At 41.9% G+C, this 21791-nt stretch overlaps 1 protein-coding gene across 2 annotated transcripts in view; it reads left to right on the forward strand.

The window, feature by feature from the left end:
* Positions 1 to 21791, forward strand: part of LOC126283788 (scoloptoxin SSD14-like) — a 506030-nt gene that overhangs the window by 270473 nt on the left and 213766 nt on the right. For both annotated transcript variants that reach the window (XM_049982303.1, XM_049982302.1), the window contains exon 2: positions 1101 to 1202. In XM_049982303.1, the coding sequence (XP_049838260.1) occupies positions 1111 to 1202 (92 nt within the window). In that variant the 5' untranslated portion in view covers positions 1101 to 1110. The remainder of the gene's footprint in view (positions 1 to 1100; positions 1203 to 21791) is intronic.

Genomic DNA, 21791 nt, shown 5'->3' on the forward strand with positions numbered 1-21791 from the left:
GTCTTACAAATTTACTCTTTCTGTCGGCACATGTCCAGATCATTCGCTCTCAAAATTCCGCCGTCTTACTCCCCACATCCACCACTGCTGGCGGCTCACCTCCAACTTCGCAGCGCAACACGCTGTTCACAGCCAACTGCTCAACACTACAATAGCGACTATTCCAACAATGATACCCGGCCACAGACTGCACACACCACAGCCAGTGATTTTCATATAGAGCGCTACGTGGCGTTATCAACTTAAAAAAATAAAAAGGCCTACTTACAAACATGTCAGACTGGTTGAAAAGTGCCTGTTGCTAAGTCATGTGGATGAAACACACTACAGCTACATACCATGAACGTATGGTCTTAAGTAATATTGTAACTTCAGATTGGGATATTAAACACCAAAAAGCCTACCAAAAATCACAAAATAATCCCCCTGTGGGAAAAGTTTCAGATTCTAATGGTTCCTCTATGTGAATTAACCTGTTTTTGTGATTCAGATGCTCGGAGCATTCTTTTAATCTCACATTCATCAACTAACGCAGTTACTGTAGTTCTGCTCTAGTTTGTACAGCGTTGTGCAAGAGGCGACTATTGGGAGGGCGTAAGGAGTGTTGGTCCTGTCAGAAGGCACACTGTCAGTTCGCTTCTTGCCATTTGTCTTCGGAGGGATGGTAGTGACCCGTGGTCGGCGGTAGGCACAGAGAAATATGAATCATAATTATTTAGCTGTGATACTAAAATGTAGACTTTCGCGGCCGGAAATATCATATCCATTATAATTATCCGAGCTGTTATTCTGTGGTCGGTTGATGAATTCTGTGTAAATTCCGAACGGTTGGTCTCCGACTGCGGGAGACATTTTCAAGGGGGTCCGTAGCTCGATGGAAGGTGTGCAAAAGTTCTGTTAAGTGACTCCCCACTTTTGCTTATACCCTTCTTGTGTAAAGATCGCTGTTCTGTATCTCCTTTATTCATTTCAGCGAATGTCTTGATAGTTCGTATAACTCACTTTCCACTCGTCACCAGCTAAAACTTAACGAGTGCTCTCTGGCTTATGACAGCGATGACGACAAACGTTTAATCCGCCTTTGTCTTTTCGTTTTGCAGCCACACAGAGATGGCAGTCAGAGACGATGAACTCCAAGAGCAGCAGTCTCCGCTGAACAGTGAAGCGCCGCTCACAAAGCCGTGGCGCTGCCTCAACAAGTGGTGAGTAGCGACGGCAACGCCACTAGGTCAGTGAGGGCAAACCGTCTCAGCTATGCTGACACATACACACGTTTGTTGGTAGCCTACTTGAAGAGTTAAACTTTGGGGAGTGTCAAACTGAACCACCACCACGTTTTGCCCTTAAAGTACATGATGCTTTCATCCTGTTAAGACATCCCTTATTAAGTACTACCAGCCAAGCACTTTTAGTTGAGGTCTAAATGAGAATGTTGCAAGGAACTTAGCAGTGATGAAGTAAGTTACCCATGCAAGTTCCACACTGTGTTTCTAGGTGAAATTCAGTCCTACTTTACCTCCCACTCTACAAAAGGTCTACTTATTAACAAAACTATGTACCCAAAAACTGTTAATCAACTTGAACTCGTATACTAACCTTTGACTAAGCAGAATCTAATTTGAATTGAACTGCAACTGCTCCGAATAAGACTTACCTTTATATTAAATGTGCAGCTGAAGTAAAACAATTATCTGGATCTAATAAAAATTTGTCTCATATCTTGACAACATTGTTGCAAATTTCTCAGAAGCACAACAGCAAACAGTGAGCAGGTAGTGGCTAATCTAGATTTCTATTTTTAAATAAAATTTCCAACAATATTCAAAATGCAGCATGCTATGTGCAGCATGCTATGTGGTAATGTGTAATGATAAACCTTCTTTAAATAGAGGGATGGGGAGTGTAACTGTTCCTACGAAATATTCCAAGACAAGGATTTTAGAATGAAGTATGTTTTCAAAAAGACAGAGTAAACCTTCATGTAAAATTCACACATAATATGCCTCAACAGTACTGTGCGTAACGCAACGAACAACGGTTTAAAAAGGGTACAACGTTAAGAGAACTTCTATAAAATCCAAACAGCTTAATAGTTTCTAGAATGAAATTTTCACTCTACAGCGGAGTGTGCGCTTATATGAAACTTCCTGGCAGATTAAAACTGTGTGCCGGACGGAGTCTCGAACTCGGGACCTTTGCCTTTCGGTTGCAAGTGCTCTACCAACTGAGCTACCCAAGCACGACTCACGCCCCGTCCTCACAGATTTAATTCCACCAGTACCTCGTCTCCTACCTTCCAAACTTTACAGAAGATCCCCTGCGAACGTTGCAGAACTAGCACTCCTGAAAGAAAGGATGTTGCGGAGACATGGCTTAGCCACAGGAGAGCTTCTGTAAAGTTTGGAAGGTAAGAGACGAGGTACTGGCGGAATTAAAGCTGTGAGGACGGGGCGTGAGTCGTGCTTGGGTAGCTCAGTTGGTAGAGCACTTGCCACCGAAAGGCGAAGGTCCCGAGTTCGAATCTGTCCGGCACACAGTTTTAATCTGCCAGGAAGTTTCAGCTTAATAGTTAATAGTGGGGCGATCTCTCTCTCTCTCGGCTCAGCCAGTGAACAAAACTAACTGATAACCATTCCGACAAACTAGTTTAGCAGTACTGCAGTCTTACCTTAAACTCTTTTTTTAAAAAATACCATTATTCAAAATTTGTATTACTTTCACCTTTCAATATATAAATCATATTCATTCTTGCTGTCATTTACAATAAATCTGTCCTCATATAACAAACACAATCACAAGTCAACACAGCACTACAAAATACGTCCATCGCCCACCATACATCAACAATGAATGTATCAGACTGCATAGAGGCAAAGATTTTTACAGTAACTTAACTCGCTCTCCCTATGACTTGCACATCGATGACTTATTAAAATGACATGCCCACCCTAAAACTGTTCTCCTGCAAGACAGTCACAATATACAGTGCACAAAATTTTCTCTTCTTAAATTGGTCGATCGGCTCTCTAAACCTGAATCGGTAGAAGTAGGAAAGATTGAACTAGTATACTTCGAGTCTGGAACACTGAGCTAAGGATTGTTCTGTGCACCTACGTGACACGTTCTCAGTTAATAACCATTCAGTAGGTTCCAAGGGCTGTACTCAGTTTGTTGAGTGATGTCATCGCTGATGATGGTGGCAAACGATAAATTCTATATGAAGAAACCAGACACACAATTTGCAGGGTATGCGCTCGTTGCCAGCGTTCAGCATGCTGATGAGCGTGCAGCAACTGCCTCGACTGCCGCGAACCTCCATCGTTCGTCAAACGGATTATAGTAATTTGTTTGCTGACAGTCGGACAACTTAGTCAATATACTAAGCCAGAGGTTTCCAACTTGGGGTAATTACGCCCAGAGAGATAAAATGAAATTTTTACGGAGGTAAAACAGAAATAAATTGTACTAGTCAATATCGCTACATCGTTAGAGCAATAATTTATAGATACCTTACTAATCCAGAAATTACCAAATATTAACGCATGACGCGGCACGGTGCAGGCCAGAGCGAGTGTATTAATGATGTGATCTGAAATTCGTGTACAGTCGGCGATGCCAGCAGCCGCAACCGCCACTTGCTTGGTGTGGCTCTGCTTAGTTACCGGCTTGCTCACTGTTCTTTCGTTCGCTCACCAAGAAAGTCAACGAACAACACACACACACACACACACACACACACACACACACACACACACACACACATACACACACAAGCGCGCTCGCGCGCGCGCGTGCGTTCAATATTGTTAAATCGAAGAAATTTAAGTTGAGAAGGATGATTTCAGTAATGTCATATGCAATATTCTTGGAAAATTGTGCTTAACATAAACAGAAAGAAAATTCATTACCAGCACAGTGCAGTGCGAGTGCCTTTGCTCCTGATCTAAGCTGCGAACAAATTTGTTTCGTCAGGCCTCAAGACAGCACACTTCCTCTCTGCCCGCTCCATTTTATCAAGGCACTCCTGGTCGCCAATCCCCTCCTGAGCATGCCTGATTTAGCCGCGTATCCTGTGACAGCAGTCCTCTTGTGAAGCTCAGTGCGCACTTATTCACGGTTCTGTCTCACTGCTGCATTTGTCATGGGCGCATTGGAGCAGACTTCTTCACCCAGCCATGCAAAGCACCTTGTCCATATCTAGGTTTTATTCAAGGAAAGCAGAAAGCTGAATCGTGCGCTACACTTCTGGATAAAAATTCTTCATATAAAAGAAACAAAACTGCATCCCTTATTGATGTAGTTCTTCGGAAAATATTTTACTTCTTGCTACGCAGACTTTCTCAGAAGATTGCAGGGAACTATTCGGTTAAAATGTTTCCCTTTTCTCGTATCTACTTTTATCAGTGTCTGTTCGTTCTGGCCGTATTCATTAAGATACTTCGAAGTACCCAGAGACCGACGTCCGAAGAATTTTTAGTGAATTGTGAGTGAGAAGTCAGATTGCTAATCTGCGGGAAGTAGAAACTGGCAGTCTGAAGTTGTCTCCTCGAAATACGTCCTACAGCTATATCCAAAAGTCTTTAAAAATCTTCTGTAGTGATCCGCAAGGAATTTCTAAACTCGATCCATCTTCCACTTCTCATGTGTCAAGACTGAGAAGCTCATGTGTATTTCCCCATTGTTGCTACTTTGTTGTTGCTGCTTTGTTGTTGCTGCTGCTTTGTTGTTGCTGCTGCTTTGTTGTTGCTGCTGCTTTGTTGTTGTTGCTGCTGCTTTGTTGTTGTTGCTGCTGCTTTGTTGTTGTTGCTGCTGCTTTGTTGTTGTTGCTGCTGCTTTGTTGTTGTTGCTGCTGCTTTGTTGTTGTTGCTGCTGCTTTGTTGTTGTTGTTGCTGCTTTGTTGTTGTTGCTGCTGCTTTGTTGTTGTTGCTGCTGCTTTGTTGTTGTTGCTGCTGCTTTGTTGTTGTTGCTGCTGCTTTGTTGTTGTTGCTGCTGCTTTGTTGTTGTTGCTGCTGCTTTGTTGTTGTTGCTGCTGCTTTGTTGTTGTTGCTGCTGCTTTGTTGTTGTTGCTGCTGCTTTGTTGTTGTTGCTGCTGTTTTGTTGTTGCTGCTGCTGCTTTGTTGTTGTTGCTGCTGCTTTGTTGTTGTTGCTGCTGCTTTGTTGTTGTAGCTGCTGCTTTGTTGTTGTAGCTGCTGCTTTGTTGTTGTAGCTGCTGCTTTGTTGTTGTTGCTGCTGCTTTGTTGTTGTTGCTGCTGCTTTGTTGTTGTTGCTGCTGCTTTGTTGTTGTTGCTGCTGCTTTGTTGTTGTTGCTGCTGCTTTGTTGTTGTTGCTGCTGCTTTGTTGTTGTTGCTGCTGCTTTGTTGTTGTTGCTGCTGCTTTGTTGTTGTAGCTGCTGCTTTGTTGTTGTTGCTGCTGCTTTGTTGTTGTTGCTGCTGCTTTGTTGTTGTTGCTGCTGCTTTGTTGTTGTTGCTGCTGCTTTGTTGTTGTTGCTGCTGCTTTGTTGTTGTTGCTGCTGCTTTGTTGTTGTTGCTGCTGCTTTGTTGTTGTTGCTGCTGCTTTGTTGTTGTTGCTGCTGCTTTGTTGTTGTTGCTGCTGCTTTGTTGTTGTTGCTGCTGCTTTGTTGTTGTTGCTGCTGCTTTGTTGTTGTTGCTGCTGCTTTGTTGTTGTTGCTGCTGCTGTTGCTGCTTTGTTGCTGCTGCTGTTGCTGCTTTGTTGCTGCTGCTGTTGCTGCTTTGTTGCTGCTGCTGTTGCTGCTTTGTTGCTGCTGCTGTTGCTGCTTTGTTGCTGCTGCTGTTGCTGCTTTGTTGCTGCTGCTGTTGCTGCTTTGTTGCTGCTGCTGTTGCTGCTTTGTTGCTGCTGCTGTTGCTGCTTTGTTGCTGCTGCTGTTGCTGCTTTGTTGCTGCTGCTGTTGCTGCTTTGTTGCTGCTGCTGTTGCTGCTTTGTTGCTGCTGCTGCTGCTGCTGCTGCTGCTGCTTTGTTGTTGCTGCTGCTGCTGCTGCTTTGTTGCTGCTGCTGCTGCTGCTGCTTTGTTGTTGCTGTTGCTGCTGCTGCTGCTTTGTTGTTGCTGTTGCTGCTGCTGCTGCTTTGTTGTTGCTGTTGCTGCTGCTGCTGCTTTGTTGTTGTTGCTGCTGCTGCTGCTTTGTTGTTGCTGCTGCTGCTGCTGCTTTGTTGTTGCTGCTGCTGCTGCTGCTTTGTTGTTGCTGCTGCTGCTGCTGCTGCTTTGTTGTTGCTGCTGCTGCTGCTGCTGCTTTGTTGTTGTTGCTGCTGCTGCTGCTGCTTTGTTGTTGTTGCTGCTGCTGCTGCTGCTTTGTTGTTGTTGCTGCTGCTGCTGCTGCTTTGTTGTTGAATATGAAATATGCTAACATACCTAAATCTAATGACCGTGTTCAGCCATCTGTCTTTTTCGCCATTGGAGATTCGTTCATCAGTCTTACGTACAATTTCAAACTGTCCAAACAATATTTGAATACCTTAAGCTGCGAGCGTGATAGCCGTGCGGTTTGAGACATTCTATCACGGTTTGCGCGGCTCCACTCGTCGGAGGTTAGTCCTCCTTCGTGCATGGGAGTGTGTTTTTTGTCCTTAGCGTAAGTTAGTTTAAATTAGATTAAGTAGAGTGAAGCTTAGGGACCGATGACCTGAGCAGTTTGGTCCCATAAGATTTTACCACAAACAACACTGAGCTCGCCGCGCCGAACCCGTCTCGCCCATTGGCGATGCACGAAAAGAACGGGAGTTTTAACGCGCTATACGTTTGGACGGGTTTGCACCGATCCGCACCGAGACGCATATTGGTCCCAGTTGGTACGCGTGCAGGGTCGCAGCTGGAGCGAATCAAGACTGCAGATGCCGTATCCACTGTCCTGTACCGTCATTTAAAAAAGAGGAAAAAGCCGTCGTCAGGGGGTATCGTCATTTTGAAAAGTGGTGGCACATACGATGAAAGTGAGCTTTTCAGTGAATCAGTGCTACCGTTAATGGACAGTTAGAAAATCTTTATTGTATGTCGTTCGAAAAGTCTGAACATCTGTTGTACCTTGACACTCACAACAGGAATATTCCGCAAATACTCTTACATTAACTTTCTAGTATCTACTCATTCACGAGTTAATCTATTCAGAGCATGAAAAGTATATCAACGAGTGTCTTTATAAAAGAAAAAAATTCGACTCTCATACTAAAGATTCTTTTTAAAAAGTATTTAACACTGATGGAAAAAAGATTTATGCTCTTCGTTTATTAGTTTTAGTAATGGTTACCTTTCGTTGTTCTCATGTCCTCATAAGACGTGCTATGTAATTACTCGTGAAATTGGGTTAAATAATGAAAGCAACTGCTGAAAAAACTCTCATTTACGATACCAAGGATGCCAGCTCCTGTAACTCTGTAAGATTATTTTAATTTTATATGGATAATTTAGATGGAGGCGACGATGTTCACCACGGCGCTGCTCAACAAGAAGTACGTGAATGTATTCACCTCTTTCCCATCGTGGCCGCCAATGTCAATTTCGATATTCAGGTCATATTTGCCGCGACATCCATAACCTGTAGTTTTTCTATACATTTAATTAGGAAGTCCGACAATTTCCTTTCTTAGAAGAATAAATGCATTTAACCATAAGTCTTTTTAGCCAGGCGTCGGGAATGATAGTACCTGGAAAGTACGTGCCTTTATCCCGATCGTACTTTCGCATACATTTGAGTGCGTAACAGTGTAACTATACTCATGACCTATTTCCTTTACAGTATCAATTCTTATTTTGAACCACTCACTCGCGAATGTACGTGCCCTCTTATTCTGTGTAGCCAGTTGGGTGTATTCCTTAATGACATTACTTTCAATATTCAGTGGCTTAGTTTCCACAATTGACCTTTGCCTGTTTAGCCACGGCGCTTCATGCGAAATATTTACTTCCAATCATACTCACTCTCATTTCAAAATTACGACGCCGGCTGACTAAGCTTCTAACAGGGGGTTACATCTCTTAAGTTCGCATATTATTCGGTTCGTCGATTTCGCAGCTCACAACACTTACGACCCACTGCCAGTCTTAAAATTATTCACGTGAGCATTATTGTCCTTAGTGTCCCACAATTCCAGTCCCCCAATCTTTTGTCTGTAAAGATCCATACACTGAGCTGACGAGTCACAGGATACCTACTAATCTATCGGGCCTCCTTTTGCCCGGCCTAATAAAACAGCTCGACATGGCATGGACTCAAGTCGTTAGAAGCCCCTGCAGAAATACTGACTCATGCTTACTCTATAACTCTTCATTAGTATTGAAAATGTTGCAGGTGTAGGATTTTGTGCACGAACTGACTTCCCGATTTTTATTAAAAATGAAACTCCTCCAACTATAATTAAGGTTTCATATTTATTTGGCTACTAGTTTCGACGTTGCGTCAATGCCATCTTCAGGACCGTACGCTTTGACCTCAGTTGTGTGTGGCTGAGCACTAAAAGTCCGCGGAGAAACAAAATATGCTTCATATCAAAGTGTACGGGCCTGAAGATGGCGTTGACGCAACGTCGAAACTAGTAGCCAAATAAATATGAAACCTTAAGTACAGCTGGAAGAGTTCCATTTTTTAATAAAAATTATACCAGCTGATTTCCAACTATTATCAAATTTAAATATGGATGTACGAAGACCTCTCGATTACCTCTCTCATATGCTCGGTGGGATTCATGTAAGGGCGATCTCGGTGGTCAAATCATTCGCTCTAATTGGCCAGAACGATCTTCAAACCAACCGCAAACAATTGTGGTCTGGTGATGCAGCGCATTGTCATCCATAAAAATGCCATAGTTGTTTGGGAACACGAAGTCCATGAATAGCTGCAGGTGGTCTCAGTCAGTTATCGTTCCAGTTGCACCAGATGGCCCAGTCCAGTCCATTCCATGTAAACACAGCCCACAACATATGGAGCCACCACTAACTAGCACAGTGCCTTGTGGGCAACTGGGGTCCAAGGCTTCGTAGGGTCCTGTAATGTTGAGTGTGCCTCACAGCTTTTTTTTCTGTAACTAATTTGTGCCTGATTTAATTCAGAGAAGCTCAGTAATGTATGTAAATACCGAAAATGTAAATGTGATTCAAAAAGTACTTGAAGTGAAGTGCAGCTGGATAGCAAGAAACTCTTTAGCGCACTATCCCCTCAACGATAGTATTAGAGAATCTTTGAGTATGGACTCTATTAAAAGAGACAACTGATTCTATTAAAAGAGACAACTGATTCTATTAAAAGAGACAACTGATTCTATTAAAAGAGACAACTGATTCTATTAAAAGAGACAACTGATTCTATTAAAAGAGACAACTGATTCTATTAAAAGAGACAACTGATTCTATTAAAAGAGACAACTGATTCTATTAAAAGAGACAACTGATTCTATTAAAAGAGACAACTGATTCTATTAAAAGAGACAACTGATTCTATTAAAAGAGACAACTGATTCTATTAAAAGAGACAACTGATTCTATTAAAAGAGACAACTGATTCTATTAAAAGAGACAACTGATTCTATTAAAAGAGACAACTGATTCTATTAAAAGAGACAACTGATTCTATTAAAAGAGACAACTGATTCTATTAAAAGAGACAACTGATTCTATTAAAAGAGACAACTGATTCTATTAAAAGAGACAACTGATTCTATTAAAAGAGACAACTGATTCTATTAAGAGACAACTGATTCTATTAAAAGAGACAACTGATTCTATTAAAAGAGACAACTGATTCTATTAAAAAAAGACTGTTAATCTGTATCTTGTGGAGAGAGGGCGTGGTGCTAGGCTGTCGCTCAGAACGTATTGTTACATTTAATCAAAATTGATATTCTAGTGATAAAACGGAGTGAAGTATGTGTAAGAATTGGCAAACATTTATGTATACAAATTTTCTGGGAGAGAATAATAGAAGTATCTTGTTTTTGGAAAAGGTGAGCTTCATTATCGTCGCCCTCTATTAATTGAAAGAATTGTCTAAAGTTCACTAAAATACCGCAAAAGAAATACATTCTCTATAGATTTCATTCAATAAGTAACAACCTCTCATAATTTCTTAATTACAGTAATTGGCTTATGTTCTTGTACAATAGATGGTGCTAAACTCCACTGAGCAGTTTTGATGCAGCAGGACGTGAAGTTTGAAGGAAGTTTGTGTGCTAAGCAATCTCGTTTTCTCACGAAAAGCAGATTGCTGATTAATCTTATTTACTTACAACAGTGGTCCCTTAGGTATGAAAAGCTACGAAAACTTGGGCTCAAAGCTATCCGCAATATGGCCCAGTAACTGAGTCGTATTTTAAACCTTAAAGATCAATAACTTCCTCCAAATTGCAATACGTCAACAACTGGTGTAGAAGCTGATCGTTCAAGGAGGCAGCAACCAAAATTCAAGTACCAGTTACGAGTTAAAGTAAAAATCAAAAATAAATCTCTCTCTCTCTCTCTCTCTCTCTCTCTCTCTCTCTCTTCTCTCTCTCTCTCTACATATATATAAATATTCATAATATTATTAAAAAGTCATTTTACAGTCCGACCCACATTCAAACCCTACCATCAAATCTTACCAGTTGAAATTGGGATACTTCTTGCCAGACCACAGTTTTGGAATCGTCTGGGGGTCCAACCGATATGATCACGAGCCCAGGAGAGGCGCTGCAGGTGATCTCGTACTATTAGCAAAGGCCCTCGCGTCTGTCATAGCCTATTAACGTCAGGTTTCGTAGCACTGCCCTAACTGATCGGTTCGTCGTACGTCCCACATTGATTTCTGCGGTTATTTGACACAGTTTTGCTTGTCTGTAAGCACTAATTCTTTTACGCAAACGCTGCTGCTCTCGGTCTTTACCTGGAGGCCGTCCACGGAGAGAGGTAATACCTGAAATTGGGTATTCTCGGCAGACTCTTGACACAGTGGATCTCGGAATATCGAACAGCCAAGCGATTTCCGAAATGCGCCAGCCTCAAGCTACCACACCTCGTTTAATTCTCGTAGTGCGGCCATAATCGCGTTGGAAACCTTTTCACGTGAGCCACCCCAGTACAAGCGACAGCTCCACCAACGCACTGCCCTTACACACCTTGTGTAAGCGATGTTACAGCCATCTGTATCACTATCCCACGACTTCTGACACCTCAGTGTCATTTGTTCAATTTCTTTGTTGGTTCTACTTCACGCTGAATGAGAACGCACTGCCGCAACGCGAATACAGTCGCCTAATCACCATGCCCGGGAGCAGAAAGCAGTTCATGAAATACGTGGAATGCTGCGACTTGTCATGTTGTATTCTTCATGCCGACGCAGTGTGATATTCATTTCTCGCTTTCCGCCAACACACGTTCGCAGTGGCGATGCTCCGCAATATTGAGTCAGAGGATCCAGCTCCAGGAAGGCTTCAGTGCACCTGCGAAATACCGTCCCGCAATGTGCAGTGTCACGGACTCCAGACACACAATGTCGCCGACTCATTCGAGTTGCTGCCAAGACGCAGCTCTGCGACAACGAGTCACTACTTTGCGTACCAGGAGTAAGATTACTGCAGAGTACGCTTTTATCATCTCAGTCTCTCTTTTTCGGACATAAATACGGTGCTGCTACCCTCGCCGCATATTTTCTTTACTTTTCCAGGTAATAGCATACTACTGATATGTTTCAAACTTCCGGTGAACAGAATTATTGCAGCACCATACTGATGACTGAGATACGTCCATGTGTAATTAAATAAATAGAATGAACAGCACGTAAACATGTATATACTGTAGGCGTTTCATAATACACTGAGATGAAAATACAGATTGTATTTGTTCAGTTGCAAACAAACAGAACCCCAAACTCAGCAATATAGTAGCCATGATTTCCAATATATTCTTGACTAAAAACGCTACATTTTCGCAACACTTTATTTAAAAACGTATTGCGGTGTGTTTCTTACTCTTAAATAGTCGAACTTCAGACATTTTTTCCTTCTTTCACGAGCCATACCATCTCAAAAAAGATCAAAGAAGCGTCTGTGCAGTGGGGTTTTAACATGATAGTTGATAAAGCTAATGAAAAGCCCCGGTATGTTCTGTGCAGTATAGTCTTAACAACAGTGTGTATGTAATCCAACACATCAAACCACTATGAAAGAAGTTGTGCACAATTTGCTGGATAAGACACTGAATTCTTCATATGCAAAGAAGTTGCACTAAAAACTTGCTGATGGATTCCTCAGACTACTACTTTTACAAGTCAGCAGAAGTCGACATTGGAGCTTCATACTGAATCGCTGAAACCAAGAAACGGTCTCATCAAGCCTTGTTAGATGGATGCGGTCAAGCTTGTCCTAAGAGGGAAGAGAGAAAGAGACATTTTTTTCTAACAACACAACCAGAAGTCATATCGAGGACATGAGTCTGGATATTTCGGACTCGGTACTCAACGAAATAAGATCACTTCTTTGCACTCCAGTTAGATGAATTAAGAAGCTGCATCTTGTTTCCGGCTGACTTTCTTTTCGATCACAAAAGGTGACGATCTGGAACAATATTTGTTCCCGGAATCACTGGGCACCACCAAAAGCGGTGAATTCGTTTTCGAGTCAGTGAAGTATTTTATTAAGGAAAATGAGATGCGTTGGTCGAAGTTGATAGGTGTACGTTCCACGATGGGCGTTGACTCTGGATTTCACAAAATGGTGAAAGAAGTAGCTCCAAATGCACGTTTCCCCACTGCATTATCCGTCACCACAATTTGTTGAATGTATTCACTGAGATAGTGAAGATTGTAAACCACACGTGAAGTAATGCAACAATCACAAGAACTATCAAACAGTTGTGCCAGGAAGTTAGTGCCTAATTCGGTCTGCTCTTGTCTGATACAAAAGTACGATGACCCTCCAATGACAAGATGGTACAGAGTGCTAGAGCCTGGACATGAAACTGCCTTGTCTGTGGACAGGACGAGGACGGGAAAGCGAAAAGACTTACATGTCAAGATAACAGATAATGTATTTTCAAAGTGATATAGCGTACTGATTTCTTCGTAGAAATAAATACGCTTAACCTCGACTTTCAAGGAAATATGGCGAATATTTTGACAGTTATTGCATTCCAGCACAACTGATACTTCGCCAGCCTCCTTCACAGACTGGAGTTTAACCAACGCAGGACTGATAGGCATTTCGATGTTTCTGAACTGATAGTGAAGATAGACACCAACAGTGTAAAATGCTCAGTCGCACACGAAATACGTCAGCACTTATCAGTAATAAATTCTATCAGCAACGATTTTCCTGAAGTGGAGAATAGACAAGGAGTTGCCTGGGTTTTAAGACGGTTTTCAGTGAATCAAAACTTGTTTTCATGTAGCGAAGTTCAAGGCAAACTACGTGAATGAACACTTCACACTGACGATATATTTCTCTAAAATAGAACCTGCACCATTTTGGAGAGAGTGCAGACGAGTATTTTTCGTCAGAAAAAGCCTTAAGATCGTCGGTTCTATTCGCCACACTTTTTTAGCATGAATATGAAAAGCCTGTTAGAAATAACCAACAGCAATCTGCACCGGTGCTATTAGTTTTGCTCGTCCTACAGAAATAATGTCCACTCACCTTGCGATGGTTCTCCATCTGCAGTTCGTTCCACACGCCTTTCCTGTTAAAAACGAATAATGTTCGTCTACTAGGAAAGCTGTAGTAGAAACAGTGTGGTTCAAATGGCTCTGAGCACTAAGTGACTTAACATCTGAAGTCATCAGTCCCCTAGAACTGAGAACTACTTAAACCTCACTAGCCTAAGGACGTCACACACATCCATGCCCGGGGCAGGATTTGAATCTCCGACCGTAGCAGCAGCGAGGTTCTGGACTGAATCACCTAGAAACGCTCGGCCATAGAACCAGTAGCATTACATGAGTCCAAAGGGTGTAACAAATGTTTTTCAGTAGCACGTTAGCTGAGCGATTAATTGAAAGGCAGTTAGCGAGTAAAAACTTCATTATATTGTCAGCTGTTCTATGCAAAACATCACCAAGCCCGTGCTAATCTCCTAAGTTTCGACACTGACGCGCGATCACGTTCACTCGTTATATCCAACTTATGGTTGTTAACCGAACCCGATACCAAAAAGCTTACAAAATTTGAACACTAAGAATGTTCAGTTGGCGGTCACGAATAGTATAATACACCACTTGGATTTTGCGTGTTCAAGAGTAACTGTTCACATGTTCTTCCTCACACGTTCCCGTTCACTCCGAACTGCATTTAGGCTTCACAAAGCAATTCTCTAAGCCCACAAAATAATTGCGAACCTACCGCCCTCTTACTGGCTGGTACACATCGTAACTAATTAAAGATTAAACTGCGCAATGCCGCCTCTTACTTTCGGCCAATCACAATTCAGTAGTTTTTTAACAGTTTGTCAAACGAACAAATTTATAAAATCCACAAATATCAAAATAACTCCCTCTTTAAATAACAATTATCGTAAAATGTCTTGTTTTCTCAGTCTCATAAACTGCCTAGTTGCACGTTACAGTTTCCCCTGAGTATGATTCGCGCTCTCTGTGCACAATTCCCACACTAACGTAAACACAGCTAGTAGACATAAAAATATACATTTAGTTGATGTTTTGCATTCACACCATCGTTCACACTAGTAACTAAAGTTATTAATAAATACAGTTTTGTTTCCCAAATATATAGTTTTATCTATATGGCAACTTAAGTTGGGAAGAAAGGAAAGGGAGGGGATCACTGCCTTCAGCTGCATTGGGACATTAGGCGGAATCAGCGGTGTCGAATGAAAATATGGATCTGATTCGAACACGGGATCTCTTCCATGTTAGCTACTCTGAGATTCGCACTGAAGGAGGTGGACCCATTGCCCAGCTAGGCGTATCAATTATATGAATGTGTGGTGTCTTCTTTCGCACATTTCCGAACTACTTGCAGCTAGCTAATGTAACCGAGGGCGTCTGTCATGCGAGATACTACTCTCGTATGAAGCTGTCTACCTATTACCGTTTCTTACGTAGGAACGATGCAAGGCGCTATGCCCCAATCCATCTTATTACTTCCATTATTTCTTCATTTAATTTAACACAAACAGGCCTAATTTTTAATTAATTTAATAACGTGTTTTACCTTGTAACTTTTTTCTCCAATATAAACTTCAGTTAAGTGGTAAACTGCTGTTGGTGTAGGTATATACAGGGTTAGTCACTATTGCCACCTAGAATAACGCCGAAAGTATGATAGTAGCTGAAAAGTTTGTATGACAAATGTTGCGTGGAAAAACGGACCGTAATATGGCGATGGTGTTTCGTTGCTAGGTAGGGTCGCGTAAGAGATATGAACGTCAATTTTGTTTTTTATTGCGATGCTATAGTTTGGTACTTATTTTCTGATAGCGGCTATCGAGATGAATACAATGATGTGTAACAGTAAGTTCTTTGAAGGTCAACGAAGGCCACAAAGGTGGCATGAACATCCATTTACAAAAGGTGTTAGAAGTGATGACCATTGGTATCAAAGCAGCCCTGCAATCTTGTTATCATGGATTCAGTGGTATTCTTTAACACTTCGGCGCTTACCGAAGCACACGCTCTGACAATTCTCTCTCGTATATCGTGCAAATGGTAAATATTCGCCGAATACAGCGTATCCATTCGCCATTGACATGTGAACACCATACTACGTTTTCGCAATACAGTACTAATAGGAACGGGTAAAACTAGTATAGTCGATTCAAGCGAATGTGAATGACATATTTCTTCGAAGAACAAGTCGATATGCTTCTCATTTACGGATAATGCCGACGAAATTCGGTGAGAGCTAGAGACTTCTGCGCTGAAAGATATCCTCAGCGTACTGACCCTACACGTTACACGTTTAAATGTGTGTATGACAAATTAAGAACAACTGGATCTTTGACGCATCGGAATCATATCCGGCAAAGGAAAGTTATTAACGAGGAAACGGAAATTGGTACTCTCGCCACTGTGGTTAGAGATCCTTGCGTCAAATCGCAAGGGAATCTGGCGTGATCCAGAGTAGAGTTGTTCGTGTTCTGTATCGCCATAAATATCATCCTTACCATATCAGTCTCTACCAAGAATTAACTGGTACGGATTGTATGCATCGCATTGAATTGTGCCGATGGGCTGAACTTCAGATTCAGAGGGATGACACAGTTATTAGTTTAATTTAATTTGCTGACGAGGCTACAATAACGAAGAATGAAAAGGTTAATTTGCATAACATGCATTGTTGGACAACTGAAAATCCATGTTGGCAGCGGCAAGTTGCACACCAAACACCGTGGTCGGTGAATGTATAGTTTGGGAGTCTGGAGGACAGAATTATAGGCCCCTGTTTCATCGAAGGAAATCTTAATTGTTGGAGGTACACCACATTTCTGCAAGAAACATTAGGTCTCTTATTGGAAGAAATCCTTTAGGAACGAGGAAAAGAATGTGATATCAACACGATGGGTGTTCCAACTACACCTGAAGAGAGAGAACTGTCAGAGCACGTGCTTCGATAAGATAAGGAATACCATTCAATCCTTGATAAACAGATTGCATCACTGCATTGATACCAATGGTCATCACTTCGAACACCTTCTGTAAATACACGTTCATGCCACTTTTGTGACCCCTATTCACCTTACTGTTACAAATCATTGGATTCATCTCGATAGCCGCTGTCAGAAAATAAGTACCAAACTATAATATCCTATTTTTAAAAAGTCTCTGAAGCGACGTCTCCTAGCAACAAAAAAACCGTCATATTATGGCCCCCGTTGTCCCATGCACCTTCCCCCCCCCCCCCCCCCCCAAACTTTTCAGCTCCTACCACACTTTGAGTTATTCTTGGTGTCAATAGTTAGTGACTCACCGTGTATAGTATCCCGTTATGAGGTAATGGATTCGGAAAGATTTGCAACCACTGCACTAAGATATTAGCATCACACGAAGACAACGAGCGTTCAAATATTTAATGTTAACCAGTTTTAACGTCGCTTTATAGAACATGTCTCTCTCCTTAAAATTATATATCTTAAAAAGTTTGTGCGTTTGTGAACGAAACTATCTGTCGAAAAGTGTGGTGAAATTTCAGCTCCACAATCATTTAGCACGAAGGGTTTGGGAGGCATTTCTCCAGCTCTTCGTGGCAATTTTGAAATCCGATAATGAAACAAAACATCTGAAAGATGTGGATATATTTTTACACCGTGCCGCCTCAAGTCGCCTGCGAAGAACCCACGTTCCATACATCTTAACCTTTTAACACTTCGATGCTATTTACCCATGCATCCGAAGTAGTATATAACATCTCTTGATGAAACCCCGTTTTCCTGTATACTAATAGATTAATTTAGGCAATTCCCTAATTAAATTTTTACTTACCTGAAATTTGGTTACTGCCTTCATGAAGCAGTATCAAAGTGACACGTTCTCCTTTATTCAAACACATTTCCTCCAATTAAACGGTGACTATTCGCAGTTACAACAATTACTCTCAAAATCCCCTTTCTTGCTGCCTATGGATGATAGCTGTCCACCTTTCGTCCTCTTCTCTTCAGTTATTTTGACACAGCCCACCACTCTTTCCTTCATTCATAGAACATCTAGTTAATGTTCAGAGGAATGAATGCTTATCTTTTGGTCTTTTTTGTTCACTATCTGATTTTTTTGAATACCATTAGAATTTTTCTAAGTTTTTCATAAAATCAAAAGCTTACAACTGTATAGTCACGCACTGACACTGAGCAGCTTCATAGACGAGAGACCAGGATGAGGAATATTTATATGTAAGTCAATATACACAAATTTATTATTCCACACGTACGATTCATGCTTAGAATAATTTACGGGCCGGTACAGCGTAATTATTCTTCTACGAATTTCAACAGTTTTCGGAGACTTTTTACTTAGGATAGAAATCTGCTCTTCGTTTTTTTATGCAAGTATCATTAACTGAGCTGAAGGTTTAACACGTCTATTGCGACGGCTATTGTGCATCTGTACACTGCTGCAATCCACAAGTTTTGGTAGCTCATCTACCGGATGGCTTTAGCACAGTGCACGCCATCGACGCCTGATTCACTTAGTGATAATGAGCACCTCCTTAGGTAATACGTGCTAAACGCTAGCGAACGCTCTCAGCGAAGTTACTCACGGCAGAAACAAAACGCCAGTAGTAAAAGACGACCGCCAGCAAATATTTGCTTCTCCCAGCGTCCAAATAAAGCAGTAATGCCTCTTACGCGTACTGTCGTACTGTAGGTTTATTTTGAACCAGTTTCAGTAAAGGAATGGTTGCGCGCGCGCGCGCGCGTTCCCTCCCTCCCTCCCTCCGTAGTCACTACCAATCTGTCATTGTCCAAGCGAAGAAAACAGTAGTTGAGGTAGTTTCTCTCTGGAAGAATGAGATTACAGTGCATGTCCGTACTATTCAAGGTTTCCCTGTCATCACTAAGGCGAGTCTGGGAGTGACTTGAATTCCGCGGGCAACTCTCTTCAACTACGAGTAAAATGCTCCTTATCGTTTGACCTGGACTGAGATATGGATAATCATTTACGTATATGGGGAACGATAAAAACACGAGAAACAATGTTAGTTTGCCAAAGCGATAGCTGTACTAAGGTGTCCACACGGCAGCCAAAAGGGAAGGCAGAATTGTATAAAGAAATAAAGTACAAAACGAAATCATTCTGGCAGATAGAAAAATATCTGAAGATAAAGCAAGTTGTAGAGACTGTATCAAGAAAGAATAATATTTGTGCCCTCCTGTGCTATCATTTTTCCCCACGCGTTAATGTAAACTTCAGACTGATTGTTACATTCGTTTCATAGGCGGCATGCATTGGCGTCATGTCGTATGCTGTTAGAAATTCTGAAATCTTCTGTTCAAACATGTTTGCATAAGCAGGTAACCATAAAAGCATCTGACTATCGAGGCGCCTCTCAAACGCATTCTTTGCCAGCTAATCATTTTGCTGTTCATCGACAGAGTAAAACGGCAACGTAATAAGACATTCGAGATCTGAACCTTGCCTTTGGCGGGCAATGTTCTCGCCTACTAAGAGATCCAGCTGAGACTGTCCTATCCTCACAGCTTAACATCTGCCAGTATTTATCTCCTACTTTACTCTCTCCTACATACTTTGCTGGGATGACTCTAATGAAATAAAGAAAGAAAGAAAATGACCGAGAAATACGAAGAAACTGCTTGGCCACAGCCTACAGGAGTGTTTCCATAATGACTTGGCGACTTCGTAGCGGAATATTAACTAGTTTTAAATTTCCAACCCGAAATCTTGGCCTTCGCGCCTGATTCTCTTACTAACATGGTATGAAAAATAACAGGGAAGTTCCACAGTAAGTGGCTGAAGTCGTACCTACACTTAAGTCCACACTCTTCAAACCACTGTGAGATGCAATGGCAGAGGATGTGAGACTCAAACCAATAACTAAGGCACTCTTCACCTCAAGAAAGTGACCACATTGCCTCTCAGCTACCGAGCCACTGCTGCTAGATAACAACCTTTATGAGCAATGGCAGAGTTAGTTAATTCTGTCAGTATCTCGTCTCCTACCTTCCAAACTAGGTAGGTTTGGAAGGTAGGAGACGGGATACTGGCAGAACTAAAGCTGTGAGGACGAGGCGTGAGTCGTGCTTGGGTAGCTCGCGAAAGGCAAAAGGCCAGAGTTCGAGTCTCGGTCCGGCACAGAGTTTTAATCTGCCAGAAAGTATCTATCCAGACCATCGTACAGTAATTCCAGACTGCATCAGTATCCACTGCAAGTATTGTGACTTACGCTGGAGGTGAGAGAACTTGGATTTCATGCTCGAGCGACTGCTCATAAGCCACATATCACGCCAGTAAATGTCAAACGCCTTGCTTGGTGTAAGGAGCGTAAACATTGGACGATTGAACAGCGAAAAACGTTGCGTGGAGTGACGAATCACGGTACACAATGTGGCGATACGTTGGTAGGGTGTGGATGTGGCGAATGCCCGGTAAACTTCATCTTCAAGCGTGTGTAGTGCCAACAGCAATATTCGTAGGCGGTAGTGTTATGGTGTGGTCGTGTTTTTCATGGATGGGCTTGCAGCCCCCTTGTTTTGTGTGCCACTATCACAGCACAGGCCTACACTGATGTTTTAAGCACCTTCTTGCTTCCCTCTATTGAAGAGAAATTCGAGATGGCGATTGCATCTGTCAGCAAGATCCTTTGGGATGTTTCGGAACGCTGACTTCGTGCCAGGCCTCACCGACTGACATCAATAACGCTCCTCACTGCAGCACTCCATGAAGAATGGGCTGCCTTTCCCCAAGAAACCTTCCAGCACCTGATTGAAGGGGTGCCTGCGAGATTGAAAGCTGTCATCGAGGCTATGGGTGGGCCAATACCATATTGAATTCCAGCATTACCGATGGAAGGAGCCACGAATTTGTAAGCAATTTTCAGCAAGGTGTCTGGATACTTTTGATCTCATAGTGTATAAGCTATACAGAAGATAAATTGCTGTATTTCCTTGAGAAAGGAGAAATCACGTTCAGTGTGTGTTTTTACAATAATTACTCAAATAATCGAAATATAGCTATATACAGGCTGATCGAAAAGCTTGTAAGGTTGTTGCAGAGTAGCTAGTGCTGACAAATAATTGTTAAAAAATTCGTCACATTGCGTGCTTTCTGATTTAATTAACATCGGGACGCTGCACGCTCCAAATCCAAGCAGCGTGCCAGAGGCAGTGTTGCCACACATGTTCTTTGGGTAGATGAAACCAAGCGGAAAGCATGGGAAACCATTGAACAGTACCTAGTTCGATCCTTGCTACTGACCAATGTCCAATTTTCGTATCGCTCTCTTGTTCAGTTTGAGGAAGCCAACCGAAGTAAAAGTTTGGCAAAACCGTTACCGACAGCCTTCTTAAATATATGCCTGCAAAGACCGCAGTAGCTAACTTCATACTAGTTAAGTCGGAAGTTGCGCAACTTATCCAATTTCTTTCTTAACAGTTACCCTTACAGGGTTTTCAGATTTTCTGATAAGACTGCATACAAACTTACTGTATGTACGGTCTCTACTAAAAGGCGTAAGAAACTATTGACACTGCGGCGCACTTAATATCAACTGCCCAGCATAAGAATACGAAAACTATTTACCATCCGAAAAATGAGTCAGAGTCATCAAACATTACCAAGTGCTTAGACAAGGGTGTTCACTTTCACTCCAACTTTTTTATACTTATACTTCTGCGGTGTTAATCTGAAAAAGTAAATGACATTTTGATTATTAACATTTTAAATTTTGTATCTTTACTGTTGTCTGACGACTAAGTGATAACAGGCATTAAATACAGACACAGTGCATAAGTTTAGCCAAGTTGCTGCTACATATGAAATGACAATTTTGGCAAGTAAAATGTAATGCATGGAGAAATAATGTAACAAATTGGTTAATTTCAATATCTGGGGTATAATCTTTATTATACAGTATCAGATTATGTTAAACACAAGTAGTGCAGTGCACTGTGGTACAGTGCAACTAAGATTAAAAGGCAACGTACGATAGGGAACCCTCTTCATTCCATAAAGCCCTGGCGCTTTAGTAATTGTACGCTTGACTTCTAACATTTGTCCAAATGATGTTGTTGTTGTTGTCTTCAGTCCTGAGACTGGTTTGATGCAGCTCTCCATGCTACTCCATCCTGTGCAAGCTTCTTCATCTCCCAGTAGCTACTGCAACCTACATCCTTCTGAATCTGCTTAGTGTATTCA

This window comes from Schistocerca gregaria, chromosome 1, assembly GCF_023897955.1.
Source record: "Schistocerca gregaria isolate iqSchGreg1 chromosome 1, iqSchGreg1.2, whole genome shotgun sequence".
Lineage (NCBI taxonomy): Eukaryota > Metazoa > Arthropoda > Insecta > Orthoptera > Acrididae > Schistocerca > Schistocerca gregaria.